The 17,319-nt window shown below is 49.5% G+C and overlaps 3 protein-coding genes across 3 annotated transcripts; 2 read left to right on the forward strand and 1 right to left on the reverse strand.

The window, feature by feature from the left end:
- Positions 1 to 1,648: 1,648 nt before the first annotated feature.
- Positions 1,649 to 3,560, reverse strand: FPRO_05059 (uncharacterized protein; the record flags this gene model as incomplete). The annotated part of the gene is made up of 6 exons (XM_031230635.1): positions 1,649 to 2,387; positions 2,445 to 2,563; positions 2,628 to 2,847; positions 2,912 to 2,969; positions 3,026 to 3,273; positions 3,448 to 3,560. 6 exons carry the CDS (start codon positions 3,558 to 3,560, stop codon positions 1,649 to 1,651), a joined length of 1,497 nt encoding a protein of 498 aa, XP_031080752.1.
- Positions 3,561 to 7,959: 4,399 nt separating this feature from the next.
- On the forward strand, positions 7,960 to 9,136 carry FPRO_05060 (uncharacterized protein; the record flags this gene model as incomplete). The annotated part of the gene is made up of 3 exons (XM_031230636.1): positions 7,960 to 8,045; positions 8,128 to 8,187; positions 8,248 to 9,136. 3 exons carry the CDS (start codon positions 7,960 to 7,962, stop codon positions 9,134 to 9,136), a joined length of 1,035 nt encoding a protein of 344 aa, XP_031080753.1.
- Positions 9,137 to 11,129: 1,993 nt separating this feature from the next.
- FPRO_05061 (uncharacterized protein) lies at positions 11,130 to 13,667 on the forward strand (the record flags this gene model as incomplete). The annotated part of the gene is made up of 4 exons (XM_031230637.1): positions 11,130 to 11,658; positions 11,716 to 12,770; positions 12,825 to 13,419; positions 13,510 to 13,667. 4 exons carry the CDS (start codon positions 11,130 to 11,132, stop codon positions 13,665 to 13,667), a joined length of 2,337 nt encoding a protein of 778 aa, XP_031080754.1.
- Between the last annotated feature and the right edge of the window lie 3,652 nt (positions 13,668 to 17,319).

Here is a 17,319-nt window from a genome sequence, read left to right on the forward strand (position 1 = left end):
TGATTTCAGAGTGCAGAAACCGGTGTGTTGGACTATTGCAAGGATCAGCACAGAAGGGATGGGCCAAAGCGACGAGCGACTGGTTAACTTCCCTGATTTAGGATGGGTCAGGGTGGAGATAAGGCCTGGTCCGTTATCCTATCACCTAGCATCAACCTATGAGAGGAAGGGATAATGGCTGTTGGACAACGCATCAATGCATCTGCGTGAGCGCAAAACCAAGTTGGACACGGATGCGTTGCGAAAAGATGTGAGGAAACATGGTCGACGGGAGAGAAAATGAGAGGTTGGCCGAGATTGCGTCCAGATGGTCATTTCGCCTGTGTTGCGAACGATTAATTACTGAGGCTGATCATTGAGGCATTTGTCCTTGGGATGAAAACTAGTGTCGGACTCAGCAGCCTCCGTATTGGACCGCAAAGTATCTCAGAGCTGGGCTCCTGACGATCACTTCCACCACAGCCTCAAGGATTTACAAGTCGCGAGTTAACGAGAAACTCTGCCATTCTCGTCTCTGTCAGTTTGGCCATGTCTTCGTGGCCGTGGCCCGCTGCTCTATTGTCAGAAGTGACCCTCCTTTACTCTCAAGTCCTGCGGCCAAGTCAGCATGGGTGGATTAAACAAAGCAACCATTGCCAACCAGGCCACATCCTGTGAGCCAATATGCAACAGACGGCACACCGAGTATGCCGCTTATCACCCAGGTGCTTTATCTACGTCCTGTGATTGCTCATGTAGCAGACCGCAACAGGCGGGGTAGGCCTTGGTCTGTTTTTAGTAGGCCTTTGATGTCCGTTAGAATGATGAGAGCGGGCTACAAAATGGGCCAGCGAATCGCTCGTGGCATACATACATGACACACAACGGCGGTCAAGAGTCTGTGAAATGCACATGCAAATGCAAAATCAGGCGGCTGAGGCGCGATGACAGAATGAGAGAAGATGGCGAGACGACAAGCCCAAACAATCAAGTCATAAGATGGCCCAGTCCCAGAAATGGTTGGTGATGAGGCATTGTCGCTGAAAACACTGACCAGGCCGGCGTCTGCCGATACTGACTGACACAGGTGAGCATAGAAAGGAGACGAAGCTCAGGCAAAATCATCTCGATTCGATGCGTTGTTGATGTTTGATTGATGGGCCCTGATAAGTCCGAGCCACCCGCGATTTTGAGTTTACCGTACTGTACCGTACTTCCTTCTTCTTCAACGGGAGCGCCGTTCCGTACCTTCCTTTCCCTCCACCCCGTCCATTCCCCGTATTTCCTACCTGGGAAAGTTGCTAGAAGGAACAATGGAAGGAAAGGAGAAAACGGGAAGCGGCCCGCAACTCCACGTGATGGTGAAACCGTCTCAGCTTTGTTATTGCTGAACACCAAGTTAAGTACCTACCTAGGTAACCATCTGAATTTCATCTCTTCCTCCACGGAAAACTCTATGTATTCTATGAGTTGATGGCCTCGCATTCTACCGTCAGCCCAGCCGATGTCTATCTTCCGGGTATCTCATCGACCCTTCTCATTGGCCTTTGAACCACGATGTGCCAACACCAAAAATATGTGATAGCTCGCATCCACACATCACCTAGCTTGCTCCCACTCTATTTTCAAGCAGTCAGACGCCAACTCAGTCGAGGTGACGAAGCATGGCTTAGTCGGATTCTGACAGCTCTACTACTGCTGGACTTGCACTGCTCTCGCCCGACGTCTCTCCTGATATCCCCTCGTTCCATAACTCCTCTAGACCCTTTTCTAATTCGCCGTCTATCCCTCCCACCACTTCAGCCAGCATCGCCCGGGCTGACTGCCAGCTTTTGATTCCCAGCTCTCGACTGGCCAGTTTCATTTTGTCGCCGTAAACGCCTCGCCATTTGCTCAGTTGTCTTTCTTCGATTACATTATTGGCCCGGCCAGTGAACGCTATGGACGCACCAAATAGTACGCAAAATAACCAGAGTGACTGTGTCCATTCACTCATTCTTAGATGTTCTTCGCCTGCATTAACATCGTCTATGAGTTGTTCAAGGAGCCAGTCGATCATGGTTACATCGAAGTATCTGTCGCCCAGCTCAGAACAAAGATAGAAGAAGGTCGCTATGAAACTTGTTCGGCTACTTTTAGGGTCGCCGTTCAAGATTCGTGGTACATATTGACTCGCGCTGAAACCTCTTGAAATCTCATAGTTGAGGTTGAGGTCTCTGGTATGATTTTGCCAAAGTCTGGCCGCTGGGGTTTCGAGATCTTCCCACCAGCCATATCTCGGAGCTTCGCGTGGCGGCAGCGCTGTGATATCCCATATCGACGCAAATAGGAGAGCCATAAAGGTTGGTTGGTATTCGGGCACGTTCACGAGCTGGCCTGCTTTTCCGGTTCGTAGTCCTTCTCCGACCCTGAACAAATGTCAGCAAACATCATTGTTAGCGCTATGATCTTCCAATAGAACTAACATCTTGAGCATTCTCTGGGGCAACGTCGGCACTGGATCGACAACCCTATTCCACTCCTTCACCGCAGATTGTATACCCTTTAAGTGTCTTGAGGAGGCGTCCAGTTCTCCTATCGCGCCCTTGATCACAGATTGTTAGTGACGATTGACTAGTGGGTCGGACTTTAACAAAGGATATCCATACCTCAGTCAGCGCAAGCGCAGATATAGCCAACATAGTGTCTCCGCTCTGTGCCAATTCAGCACTCTGGAGCTGCTCTCTCGCGAATTGATAGGTTGCTGCTTTATGGTACAAGAATGGGATCCTGACCTCGTCCATCGAACCGGTAACCCATGCCCACTGACATGCTGATAGCATGAGGCACATGTGCATGTAGCCAGGGTTCTCGAACGATTTTTGTATTCTAGCAGGTTGTCAGTTCAATGTGTTTAGCAGGTCATGTCGACCCAACGACCAGGTTGACGCACGCTGAAGATTCCAGCTCCCGAGCAACAGGTCTCGAACCCCAAACCGTGTACTGTGAAACTGGTACAAGACGTTAACCCTGTGGGACGAGTATTTCTCTCAGTAAAGTGACTTACAATGTCGCAGAAGGCGTTTGGAGTGCTCCGGAAGAGCATCGAAGGAGCCTCCGACGTAGTTATTGAGAGCATTGCTCATCCCTGGCGATGCCGGTGCCGTTGACTCGGTAAGTGCCATTTGGGTCCCAAAGCTCCCCAGAGCAACATTGCTGGACGACGATGATGGCGAAGGTGACGAATCATTGGATGGGAGTGGTTGTTCTGGAGTCGGATATATGCATTCACTCCCCGTCTGAAGGCAATTGGTGCTGTGTTGGCAATATTTGTTAGTCAGTCCTACAAGGCTTACGACTCAACCGACCGGAGCCTCATGCAAAGCTCGTCTATTCCACGCGGGAGCCTCGCGTAGCCTTGCAGCAACGACAAGAAAACGAGGGGAAAGTATCGATTGTTCCACGAGTAAGACCGGAAGTTTAACATACCAAAGCGGCTTTTGCTCGTCGCACCTCACATGCCTGGCCTTGCATCGAGTGCATCCGTTTTTGCTTCTCCGATGAAACTTTCTCTTTCGTTCTTTGTCCTTTGGCGGCGCCATGATGTTATCTTGGCATTCCTCAGTGGCTATGCGGTATATCTTTTCTGGGACTGATTATGGACAACAGTGGCTTCGTTTACATGTTGCTAATGTAGGCTCCGTACATCACCAGACGCCTCGCCAATGACTCGGGGGCAGTCGAGAGGAAATATTTCACGAGAAGCGTAGTCTTGAAGCACGGCTGACACGGTCCAAAGAAAACAGAGGCAGGCAATTCAAGAATTCCTTCGTATTGAGGGCCAGCCTTTGCCCGATACAATCCACGCCAGTAGGCGGGATATCCCCAAATAGATTTCAAGGGAGCAAAGCTCGTTTTCCTAGACGAAGGCTGCAGGGTCTCTACCCAATCAAATATCACTGATTCTGTTAGCCCCATGACTCGCTGGTCCCCAGTGGCGGGGGCTTGTTCACAAAACCCGTAGAGGCTTCATTTCTGCCCAGGGTTGATGAGATCAGTGAGGCCATACTGAGAGAAAAGTCGGCCGCCTGCAGAGAAAATGGGCTGGAATAAAATGTCTCGTTTTTCCGGTGGATCTACACTTTACGTCCTTGAGAAGCTGCTACGTCACATATAATACGCACGGCGACAGCTATTTCAAACCGTAGCCTCATCGCCACAGGGGCAAGATCACAATGATGGCTCAAATCTTTTGGATAGCGGTTGGCCATTGGAAATAAACACGAAGATGAGGATATCATGCTCAGCATACGACCCAATGGCATGGACTAACACGGAAGCGGTTCGACAACCCCTGAAAGGAGGCGATTCTCTATACAGGCCAATCATCCCCAGTTGGCAGTTGCTCTTTTCGTTGTCTCGTACCACGAAATAGCAAAGGAGGTTCTCGCGATACCGAAAGCGGCCGATTCTCCAACTCGGAGCGGAGCGGCTGAGGCGTCGGTGTGGGGGCCCGCCTCTCGGAGCTGACTGTTAAAGTGTCTGTCGCTCAACTGTTAGTGGACAGAGTGTGGGGATCGATGTCTATTTTGGGCCTTTCCAGATGTCAACAGGGGGGACTGCGTTGACGAACGCCTGGTACCGAAAGAATAGCTCGTGTTCTTTCAGCCATGGACCACGTGCTAGTAAGCGGCGGCGCGAGACACGGTCTTGTTCAGCCTTAGATAGGAGAGACAATGACGCAGTTTGTCTTCTCAGCAAGGGAGGTTGTCTCGTGTCCTGAAATTACCTTAGATTCTGGAATAAGAGAGGCTGGTGAACCTCGTGTTGAAGACCTAGGGCTAGATGAGTCCAGGGTGTCGAGGGCGATGGATGAAACAATCGAAGCTTACCATATCGTATCCAGAAAAAGATTGAGGAATTCAGTGGCCTATCGGTGACTGGGAAGGCAAGCTGAACAAAGCATGTCTTTTATCAAAGCTGAGCTAGTTCGAGCGGATGGGCCGAAATCCTGATCGAGGCTGTGGTGATACTGATCAGCAGCGAGGCGAGCGATTGCGAGGCATGGACACGGGTGAGTGAGTGTGAGTGTTTTGAGCAAAGCCCAGGAAAATAAGAAAGAAGAAGAGAATTTACCGACTCGTCGAAAGAATAAGGTTATTCTGAGTGGCTGAGGAGAGTCGGCATGATAAAAGGCATCGTCGTACACTTCGGCTGTGCCACCTCATCTCCTCCACGTCAATCAAACAAGCGACAATTGAATTGACATGGAACATTTGGCTTGGGTTCCGCAGATCGGGTCACATGCATTTGCCCATGTCATGCTAACTAATGATCTGGCATCTTTCCAGTGGACAGCCCTGCTTCGGCTAATGGAATATGGGGAATCGATGTGAGCAGATGCCGCTGTCCACGAGGCGGTCAATATCTAATGCCTCTCAGCCTTTGAAGTTGTGACTCTAGAACCGAGAATTTATCCGATATCTTGGATCCACAGACTTGATACATAGTACTATGTACACACGTACATCCGCCTCACAATCAACACAGCTGAGCTCGGCCGGTTGAGGCGGGCAGGCCCTTTCTTCGTCCCGTTGCCAGCTGCCGAGAGATGCCACGAGCTTCGAGGGCCACGACAGGGCTGGTGGAGTAACTATTGACGTTGTAGATTATTGGCGTTTGCATCAGCGTCAGACCATTGCGTCGCCCGTTTCCAAATCGAGGAGGTCTTCTTGTTGTTGTTGTACGAAGGCACAGAGTAATCCGGTGAGCGAGATGGCATTTACCCAAGAGTCAAAGACAAGTAATGGATGTAACTGATGATGATGATGGTCCATGATGACCGCAGTTCGTCAAATGCTGTCAGCCTTTGTTCATATCGTTCCTCTATCATTAACAACTCAGACCCAATCACAAAGCGTCCTTTTACTGGTATAACGGTCAACCCCCAGATTCGACAATTCCGCCTTGCTGAGGGTGGTCTGCTGGCAGTCAATTAATCGATGAGTTGGTGGGGGTCAAGTTGTGTATGTGCGGCTACAGTATCAGTATCCTGAGCAGCAACAAACAAGGAACGGAGCCCAAACAAACTCAAAAGCCAATACCCAACCATCCATTGCCCATTGTCGCTCGGGCTCCCGTCCCGTGATTCAAGATAGAGGTGGTCAGTGGGCATCAATCGAAGCCCTGTCGGGTTCACTTACATACGCAAGACAACACGCCTTGGTGCCTGACCTGGACGTTTTAGTTACCTGAACGTTAGTCTCTAAACGTCTATCGAGTCCCATTGTTGGTTGATATCGATTGACCGCTTCTCAACGGTTCCAGGTACTACCCTGTTCGTCCATACAGTACAGTACAGCACCGCACCTGAGCACTCACTCTGCTCTGTCAATCTCTCATGGATGAGATCAGCCAGCGATGGATGGATGCCAACGCGCCTCGCTTGCTTGGGCAACAATGCTTGAGCGCCCAATGCCAATGTACTCGGTCACCCAGTCACTCTCGATTTGTCACGGCCAAGGCAGTGACTTTTTGGGTTTACTTTGTTAGGCACTCTGGGGTAACCCGGCACTCAGTATCAGTACTCCCACCGACGATAACTCTCCACTCTCCACTCGGTTCTCTGGCTACACAATATGTCCAGTAGGTATCGTCGTGGGATAGGCAAGGTATTTCATACTGAATGTTGGTTAATGGTTGACGGTTACGACTCAAACTGGGCACACAGGACGTCACCCACCCTGGCTTTGTTGGCTTTGGATCAGAGACAGGGTTCGCTCGTGGGTTCTTTTCGCTTCGCAGTTAGGCTGCTTGCGCCATCCAAAAAGTCAAGATATTTGCCGATATTAATTAAATTGACTCTCTCCTCAGGTACGCAACCAACCTCCGAAGCGCCGGATTGACACCCTCCAAAACGTTGAAGGAATGGGATTCTGGGGCGAATTCTACTGCAAATCTTAGCAGAAAGAGGATTGATTTTGGGCCATCTCATCACTGACTTGCTTCACGCCTGGTCCCTGTCGCTGCCCACTACCTACCTACCTACTACAGCGCACTACTACAGGCTACTCACTACTCAACTCGACTGACTAGACTAACCAAGTCACTCACTAGTGAATGGGGCATCGCTTTTTTCCATCGCCATCCATCCCTCGCGACAAGGGTTTCGCTTCATGACATGCGTCGCCCCCGTCTCTGTCTGTACCTTACCTTGATCCCTTGCAGCCTCACGGACGAACATAAATCATCCCCATTCCGAGCTTCACTCCTCCAGATTCTCTTCCAATTCTGTACCAGTTCGGTTCAGATCAGCTTGTTCAACAGCTTCACCTGCAACTGGCTCGCTCAGAAGCGCCTCCAAGGATCTTGCACTACTGTCTTAGTGCTTCTTCACTATTATTCCGCGAAGTTTACCTAGTTTCTTTTTTTTTCCTGCTCTTCCTGGAAACGGCCATCTCAGCGTGATCCATCTGCCTGGACCACATCCATACATACCTTACCACAGACCACAGGTCACAAAGGTCACACCGCCTACATACATTCTACTGTACAGCCGCCAACCTAGTCCAGCCCAGCAGGAGGACCCAGAATCCAGGACCCAGGACCCAGGACCCAGGGAATTTCATCACCATCAAAAAAACAAAAAAAAAAAAAGGAAACCCTAGTCAACCGTCGTGGATGACCCTGGAGAAGAGACTTAGCCCAGCCCAGCCTGTCTTTTGGAAGAAAAGGAACCTAGGTCCAGGATCATTCACTGCCCAAGGGACCCCTCAAGACCCAAAGGGACCCATAGTGTACCAAGCTGTCCGCTGTTCATCTCCATTAACATCGGTTTACCGGTAGTCTGTCTTGTTCTCTTTTTTTTTAATTGGAACCCAAGGCGTGGACTTGGGAACGTGGATCCATCCTGTTGCTTCTTCACGCCGGTGGATTCTTTCTTTATCAGCCGCAAGTCTCGTCAGGTCTCATCCAAATTAACACTTATTTGCGGTTTTTACAATGATGAGCCAGTACACTATGGCACAACCAGATCATGCCTACAAGTCTTCAACAATGTCCAACAGTCCCTGGAATGCAGCTCGCAGGTGAGATAGAATTCCTTCCCCTCCCCCTCTGCTGGCCGTTTCTGTACGTATGAAAGGATTTGGTTGGCTAATTCACCAGTAGCTCATTTACCGATCCCTCGGTACATGGCAGTTTCGACAATGGCTTCTACTCAGCACAAAGGTATGGTACTTCTCGGAACAATACCAGCTCGGAATCATTAGTAACATCGGCCGCTTCAAGTGTCAGCTACTCAGCAAGCAACTATAACCTAGCTGGCGGTCTGCCCATTGGTACTGGCGGCCATTTGTCGCGACCCGAGTCAACCTATCCCGCTGGTCCATCATACAGCGCCCGTCCTGCTTCAGGATCATACGGAAAGCCTGTCGTCCATGGCTCATACAAGGGAGCTACCTCTCAGTCCTGGGAGAACCATGATCGATACTCACCCACCGACTCGGTGGACGATATCATCGCATCACCTAACCTATCCGACTACTCCCTGGAAAATGGGATGAGCAACTCTGCTCCCGGAGGAAAGTCAAAGTCATCTGGCAAAGGTCGATCGCAAAGACGTCCCTCAAACCGTGACGAGTTTGACGGTCCTCATCAATTCTTGCAGCGACCACCTCCCGATGTCATTGCTATGCAGGAACGTGAACTTCCTCACCTGCCTACGAACCTTCATGTCCAAGAGCAGGACAGTGTTTTGAGCCAGGTCAATGACCGGCTATCGCAATGCGCATACGATTTCGTTGCCAAGTATCAGTTTCCGATTCCTCTCACTCAGGACATGAGGCCTGTTGAGCGACCTCAGGATCGAGAATGGACCGAGTGGGTTTACCTCCTCAAGCGCCTCGCAACAAAGCGACGCATCCCAGCGCGAGTGCTCTACAATGGGCAGATCAAGCAGTTTGTCACAATCCTCGAGAACTCACTCGAGATGCGACACGCCGCTAAGCACCAGAGTCGCCCTCTCAAGGACGACCGCAACATCCTTCAGCTGATCTCGGCTGGTATTCAGGTGGCCAAGATCCTGAAGGATGCGTCGGCGATGGACTACCTAGACCGACTATACGTTTCTACAGACAAGCAGATCCAGGATCGTGCCGCAGCGCGGTACCGAGCTTAAGAATCCAAGCTTGAGCACACGAGTCTTCGAAGCGACTGACTCTAATGATATACGTTTATATGCTCTCCTGCAATAGGACGCATGATGCCTGCCGGTGACGACAACGGCACGAATCAGAAACAGGGACGTGGCCCAGGCAAAAGGGTTTGAGGCCACAAGCACAATTTGACATTGTGGACGATAATGTTTATCATATACGGACGATGTTCTCTAATGGTCATAGGGGGCCGGCGTGCCAGGTTCGCACCAGCCCTTCCCAGCAACCGTCTTTCCGGTTGGGAGGCTAATGTCTGAGCGTGTTGGAGTTTATTTTATGGCACTTTGTTTTCTCTGGAATTTTGTTTCGCATATGAACGAGTCATGCTTTTTTTCTCTCGTGCTTTTTGGTTTCTAGCACATGTTTATACTTATTGCTTTTTAACTCGATTTGAAGAAGAGTGCTCCAATGCAGAACAGACAGGACTCACGATGATGAAATCACAGTGTATTTGAGTTATCAACAGCTGATTCGAAGAGCTCATGACACATCATGCCTGTCATTTCAACCGTTTGAACCGTTGGTGGCGTTGGGTGACGAGTGTGAGGGTGGTGGTGTTGGGCATCGGTTGGGTTGGTAAGGATTACGATTTGGGGGGTGAAGGCCGTGCTGATGATGATCTCTCGGAGGCAGGCATCTCAACTCTATTTTCACTGTTGATCATTGGGCATGTATGTATTGGGCGCGTGATCCTAGTGAGAGTTGGGAATCTAGCAACCGTGGTCTTTGGAGGCTGACGGGCGTTTCGTGACGAGATGATGGAGATATGGTTTCAGAGGCCGCATGTATTACGAATACAATATGACCTGATACGGTACGTATAATCTGACATTGTTCTTGGCCGTTTCAGTGGAACCTACCATGAATAAAGATGTTCTATTTTACAGCCTTAGCATGGTAGCTAGCTCACGATCCGTCTTCTTGTCCTAGGGTAGCTAAACATTGTGTGTCTATGCCATGCCAGAACTTCAATTGGGATTCATCCAGAACCGACAGGGAATACTCATGTGAATCATGCCTGGTATTGCCGGGATCGCTGGAATATGGTGAAGCTTTCGGGGCCACAAGTCGTCTGATATTGAGGCTCCGATACCATACAATGGCTTGAGGCCTTCATGATGTGATGCACGAAATCGTACGTACCAATCGGAGAGTCACAGACACAGATCGATAATGCTACCATTGCTGCTGTACGATCTCGAATGACAGCTCGCACTTCTATGATAGACTCGTTCTGGTGACCACCTGACAGCCAAAGCAAAGAAGATGCACTATCTGCGAAAATACATACAAATCCATCACTTGACTGAGTACCTGTTTGGGAATAGTGCAGCTGCGCATGTGCATAAATGACTGGTTGCGATAGGCCTTACCCTGCACTCTGAGATACTTAAAACTGGGTGTAGGCCACATAGAGGATGAAGTACCAGAGCCTCGGTAGCTGTTTGGGTTTAGCGTGGGAATCGTTGAGACGTCCGAGTAGGTTGACCGAGAGGGAAAAGTGAAGCAGACGACTTGACTTTTCTTATTCCTCTTTCTATTTGTTTGTTTGTTTGTTTGTTCGTTCGTTTCTTTCTTTCTTTCGGTCTGGCTTTGGTAAAAGTGCGATTCTCTTGACTTATATCTCGCGCTCTCTCCCGCGCTGAAACAGTGAAAGTGGTAGTGGACTGGAGCCTTTGCAACAACACAGCTTGAAGAACTAGGATTCACTCACTCAGTAACGATCAAAGTCACGACATTCGACGATTTCAACATAAAGAGAGTGAAGAAGTGGTATCCAATCTCATTAACGGACCTAAATTCACCGTATATATCCATTCGATCTCATTGCCTGGACTATTACTCCTTATCATCTCACCTCTGGCCTTCATATCACCAAGCAATATCTACTATCCAAGTTGTATCCATCAGGACAACAGTATATGCCCTTTGATACTATAAAACACACCTATCAAAATGGCTTCCGTACATTCCCGGCCGTCACCAAACTCCTCATCCTCCTACGAATTCGAGTCTGTCCCCGACGACGAATCATGGCAGTACATCGACTACACAGCCACGGGATCTGGCCCATCGTCCATCGGGTTTCTTTCTGATCCTGCCAGCGGAAGCCTTGGAAGCTTCGCCATGGTTGGAAATGTCCATGGAACGCCATCTCCATTCATACCAGGCAATACACCCTCACCCTATGCTGCCGGCAACACTCCTCCACCATATACCTCTGGGAACAACTCATCACCCTTCATGCTTGGAAACACACCTTCACCGACAGCCGCTTCTCCCCTGTTACTAGAAGAGATGGACCCAAGCGCATTCTTTGCCGCCAATGCCTCTTCATTCCAGCCTCAACCAAGCAATACCAATACGGACATATTTGCTTCCACAGCAGATGGTGGATTCACTCAGCCGCAAGATTTCTTGACCCCACAGCAGTATCTCTTCTCACAGCAAAATACGAATCAGTTCCAACCTCAGGGCTTGAATGGTATGCTGAAGCGGAGGACGGCCTCCCCTCAAGGGCAGGATACTGATGCTGCTGCAGACATGGCTCTCATGCAAAACTTCACAGCCGACATGTTCTCGATAGACGCGAATGAACAGGTTCAGGTACCCCAAGTCAACTTTAACATGCAGCAGCCGCTACAATCGGATCCCAATGTTCCGCCATGGAACCCTACCAATACGAGGGGTAATGATGCTATCTTCATCATGGATGACTTCAACAACTCTCCATCGCCCGTGAGCAATTACTCTCCGAGCTCGATGAACAGTTCGAAAGCAAGTCCCAGCGGTGCAAAGTCTCCGGTATCGATACCGATTCGAAAGGTGAAGGTCGGAAAGGTCGAGAAGAAGAAGAAGGCAGAACAATCTGGCAAGTTTGTCATTGTGACTCCTAAGTCCATCTCAGCTCATGCTGGTCGCGAAAACCCGTTCGAGTGCTTCGAAGCTATGAACCGGACAAGTCAACGAGGACGTAAAGGACCTTTGGCAAATGCCACAAAGGAGAATGCGCTGCAAGTCAGAAGACAGGGTGCTTGTTTCTGCTGCCACAGTCGCAAGGTCAAATGCGACCTGGAGCGTCCGTGCAAGAGCTGCAAGAAACTAATGGTCCAAGTTCCTCAAGTTGTCTGCTGGCAGTTCAGTGACTTCGTAACCATTCTATTCCCCGTATACATTCGCGGTCATCTGGAAAGCAAAGCGATGGCCAAGTTTACTAGGGAGAACATTGCAGGTTTCCATATTCAGGGGTTAGAGCAGGTGTGCTCCGTCGAACTATTCTCGGGACCACGATTCAGCACGGTTTTGGCCTTGCAAGCCAAATTCTTCACCCCTACTAACGCCGAGGTGCAGAACCATTGGCAGCTACACAACTTGGGACAGAACAAGGTTGAACTGAGGGCTAACAAGGCAGCCAACCTTGGCATCGACCTCGAGAAGTCCGCGGAGAGGGACAATCTCAGGAAACGGACTAAGAGATACATCCAAGACCTTCTGAACGAGCCAGAATTTGTGGCTCAAGTCACGGATAGCATCACAAGCACATACCTGCCGGCGAAACTGCTGCGGATCGTCAAGGAGTATGCTGACGAGACTGAGGTGGGTGAAACCTTGCGAGACGTATCATTAACCGAGTTGACAGTCATACTATAGTCCCTCATGGTCAAGCGTGCATTGTCGATCTACTGCATGCATTACATCATGACAAGACAGCTGTGCCTCACTCAACAGACGACCGACTCCCTTAGATCCGTCGGTATGATCGAGCAGGGCCCCAATTATGTCACCCCACGAGTCCTCGCACGACAGATCAAGTCCATCGTAGACGAGCTGATGCATCGCGAGGTACAATCACTATTCGAGCTCTTCAACCGATCTCTCAAGCCGAAGTCCCGACGCGAGTGGGCACCCTGCACCGCCGCCTTTCTCGTCCTCTGCCTATTCATGGAGGCTGTAGAGACGGCAGCTGACACGTTTGTGCTCGCGCAGAACGAAATCAACATGAGGAACAGCGCCAGACCGGAGTACGAAAGAAGCCTTGCGCTGAATACCTGTGCCGAGGTCGAGAACATGCCCTTCAAGCAGTTCGCTTACCAGTTCCACCAAGTCTATCAGACGCACAGCAAGGAGGCCAACTCGAAAGGTTTCAACCCTGTGCTTGACATCAGCTTTGCCGAAAAGGGCGAGCTGGACGGACCGGCTGTGAGGTTCTCGGCTCAACTACGAGAACTATTGTTCGGCGATAGCTGTAAGTGCAACCTCAGACCCTGCTAACAGACTGACAAAGTATTGTTCTGGAAAGAGTCACAAAAGCTAATTATTGTCCGTTTCACTTCAGGGCAAGAATTACAGTTTCTAGCAGCCACCGACATGATACCCAACACGTCGACTCATCCTTTCCCTATGGATCCGCAGACATTGTACACAGGGCGCCTCGTGGCCAGGTTTCTCATATCGTTCCAGGACGAGAGAAGCATTTTCGAGGACCTTGTCTGAGGGAAGGCTATTTGTCCGAGACATGTGCTGACAGAACGGCGAAATATGGCCATCAACGTTGTCTTGAGAGACATGGCGCATGCGAGGCTTTGCTTGGTATAACGGTTTATGGGACACGAACACCTTTGTGCAGGGCATTAGATTTTCTTGGATGATATGACCGAGGGGACACGCAGACGGCACACGAGGCTGAGAGAGCCATATGTGTGCTTGTACTCCGTCCGTACAGAGTAACGGAAGTGTCTCAGAGTGAGCTCGAGAGAGCATGTTTCGTTCGCAGCTTATGGTAGTATCAATATGCTGAGCATGGCATGGCAGGGCATGACATGAGCCAACAAATATTTCTCATGACGGGCAAGACATTGCGTGTAACGCTGGTACTTGGTGCAGCGTCCGACGCCCTGCCTCGAGTCACTGGTCACTCAAAAACATGTGAAAGTACAAGACATTTATTCACGTTGAGTAAGTATGTTTGCCCGATTTTAGTCCTGATGCCACACTGCTTCTATGGTATCAGGGTGGAGCGGACCGGTTGTCTAGACCGTGGTTTTGATCTCCCACTACGAACGATAAAAATAAAGTTGACACACATGCGCATTGAAAGCGCGAGGTGTAGGCAATTCGTGGGTGCCGCTGAGCGGACTTTGAAGAACAAGGAAAGGAAACAAAATGCTGTAGAGAAATGGGTAAGTCGTAGAGCAAGGCATAGCATAGCATGAGTAGTAGCAAACAGTGAGACATCGTCACACCAAACCAGCCTCGAAAAACAAACTGTCAAACGCGGGCCCTTTTTAGCTCTCTTGTTTAGAGCAGTGCCTGTCTCGTCATTAGGGCGTTCAGCATCTTTCGAGGAGGACTGCATCCTGCATTGCATGGATGAATGTCAAGTCCGAAACCAAGACTTGAGGAGCTGAACACAAAACGGACGCTTCATCGGCGTTGACCGTGAGCGCGTGAGAGCAAGAGAAATTGAAGCCGAGGATGTCACATCGGAAACGGTAAAAGTTGCTTCTGAACCTCGGAGAGGCGAAGCTGAGGCCAAACAAACAAGAAAAAGAGGCGTTGTTGTAGAAGTTTGGATTGAATTGATGTGAGAAGAAGAGTTTTTAAAGAGGTACCTAGTGAGTGGAGGTCGAGGTAGGGGGACACAGATCCACACTGCACGTGACACGAGACAAGCCTGTACTGAAGCTAAGCTACCTACTATACCTTGTCCCGTTGTGAGATCCGACTTTTCCTCCTCCCTCTTCTCCTCTTTACACTTTTTTCGCACGATAAAATCAACCGGCCTCGATCTCTTTACACTCGAAGTCGGTCATATTCAGTGCAAGAGGGACAGGGCCATCTTCTGCTGTCATACTGCGTCGAGAGACACATTTCAATTGTCTCCCCGACCCGGCAGAAGCTCCGATACGTCAATTGGGTACTCATTTATCTATCAACTGAACTCTTGCTGCCACACAGCAAATGCATAATCTCGAACGAGACTGGTATAGGACCTTCGTGTATTGTGTGTCGAAGATCCTGCGCCTTAAAAGGATCAACACCAGGCACTTGTTGATCCCGCATCACCACATTTTTGTGTCTCCTGCGCCTTTCTACTTTTAGTGCCGGCTACATGATGCTGTGTCTCTGCACTCTACCTACCTGCCCAAGGTTATCTTAAACCGGCATGGTACATTTGAGGAGTACATGCCTCAAATCAGCTCTCCGACTGGCCACAAGATACGCATTGCTTGCGAGCCTGGACGTAAATAATTCGGGACCTTGAGGCCCATCACTGTAGCTATCCGTCGCTGTGTCCAAACGGCTGTAAGGGTTTTAAATGCGTTGGATCCAGCCCAATGGGACCAATCATTTTTAACGAAATACTTAATCCTGTCTCAATAGACCCAATACAGCCTCTACGTTACCCTTGCACCCACCTCTTCTCCTTAAAGCAAAGGCAAAGGTTGATGGCCAAACCCCTGTACACAGAACCCATCTCTTTGTGCTGCGAGCGTTACATGGTTTGCGCAACATAAAACTATTAACGAAGCAAGAGAACTCGACATATGGTTGGACAGAGTCCAACTATACCTGCGGAATGACATTAGTCTGAGGACATCGCCAAGCTTAGGGTTGAGATCGAGTTGTTCCTGTGAGGGTCAACTCGGCGATGCCTTGATGGTGACTCTTGAACACGAGATTCAGTTAACTTGAACAGGAATACGAGTCTATAACTGGATATTGATACCGTTTCACTGCTCTCGAACTGGCCTCGCTGTCCTACAGTTCGCGTCAATACATACACAGGACCCATATTCGGATATCTTTGACTCCTGAACCTTGTCTTGTCCAACAATAGCTGTTTCCACAATAGGCAACGGAACGTCGACTTACAGTATGGCCTTGTCTTGTCGTCTTGCTTTAGAGGTTAAGCAAGCGGTAACTTGCATACGGCGAATGTAGTCAAAGTAGAAAGCTGACGACAACATGGCGCAAAGATATAACCTTGAGCAACAATAGATCGCCTCATTTCGGGGGTTGTACAGCTTGTAGCGCCCCGAGGTCCTCTTTGATACTTCGTCAGATGGTCTTATTCTTGAACTTCTTCTGAAAAACTAATGATGGAAGCAATGTGTTTGTCCAACACAAGTCAAGTATAAGAAGCTGCACTTACCCCGTGGAATGCTTCTCTTCTCCCAAACTCATCAAGACAATTTACACACAAGTGTAAACAAGCTTAACTTCTAAATTCAATTTCCCGCAAGTTCTCTTTAATCAAAGTCAAAACCCTTCAACTTTCTCCCCCCCCCCCCCAAAAACATCGAAGCAACCATGGCCTTCTCTACCGAAAACGTTGTTTGCGCCAACTTTGGGAGAACACCTCCGCCTCCTCCTCCCACTCCCAGCCCCTGGCCCAGGGACCCCTGTGAGTTAAATATTTCTTCCTGTTTTCTCTTGCGTATCCAGCGGTGTCCTGGATAATGGCTCGCATAGTATGTGGTTGAACGCTTTCCGCCGTGTCATGGTATCGCTGCAGCGAACACTTGTTCATGCTGCAGAATCAGTGCTTCTCCGATTGGGCATACCGCTAACACGAGCCCACAGGTAATGGAAAGTAGTTTCCTATCCATTCGCTATGCATTGGGTACTATACTGCAATGCATAGCGCAGAGGAGGAACCGCGATGGCCTGATACGGAGTATACGAAGGGAGAGGAGTGACGGCCAGATTGATGAGGAGATATCGAAGACTGGGGCGGTGGTCAAACCTTCATTTCTGTAACTTGCTTTATTTGCTTTCATAGATGATCAATTGCACGGTACCGTTGCCTTCAGCCATTTTTCTTGTGCACATTGTGCGTAATAGCAAACCGCGCTGTGTGCTCTGACAGGGCTCGTGCAGACCGACATCACACTATGGTGTATCCCAACAGTATGACTCGAGACGCAAGAAGCGAGAAGAGAGAACAGTGGAATGTGCCGCGACGAATAGAGCTCTGAATGCCGCTGTTGTGGCGGAGGAATAAAGTAAAGAGTTCGAAATTGAGGACGTTGATCGTACGAGCGCGGTAACACTGGTGTAAAGGCATATCGAATGATTTTGAGAGAATCAGTTCATAAGCTGTACAAGACAGAGGCTTGGGTACTAGAGCATCCTGTCAATG

The sequence above is a fragment of the Fusarium proliferatum genome (genome assembly GCF_900067095.1).
Source record: "Fusarium proliferatum ET1 genome assembly, contig: FPRO_scaffold004, whole genome shotgun sequence".
Lineage (NCBI taxonomy): Eukaryota > Fungi > Ascomycota > Sordariomycetes > Hypocreales > Nectriaceae > Fusarium > Fusarium proliferatum.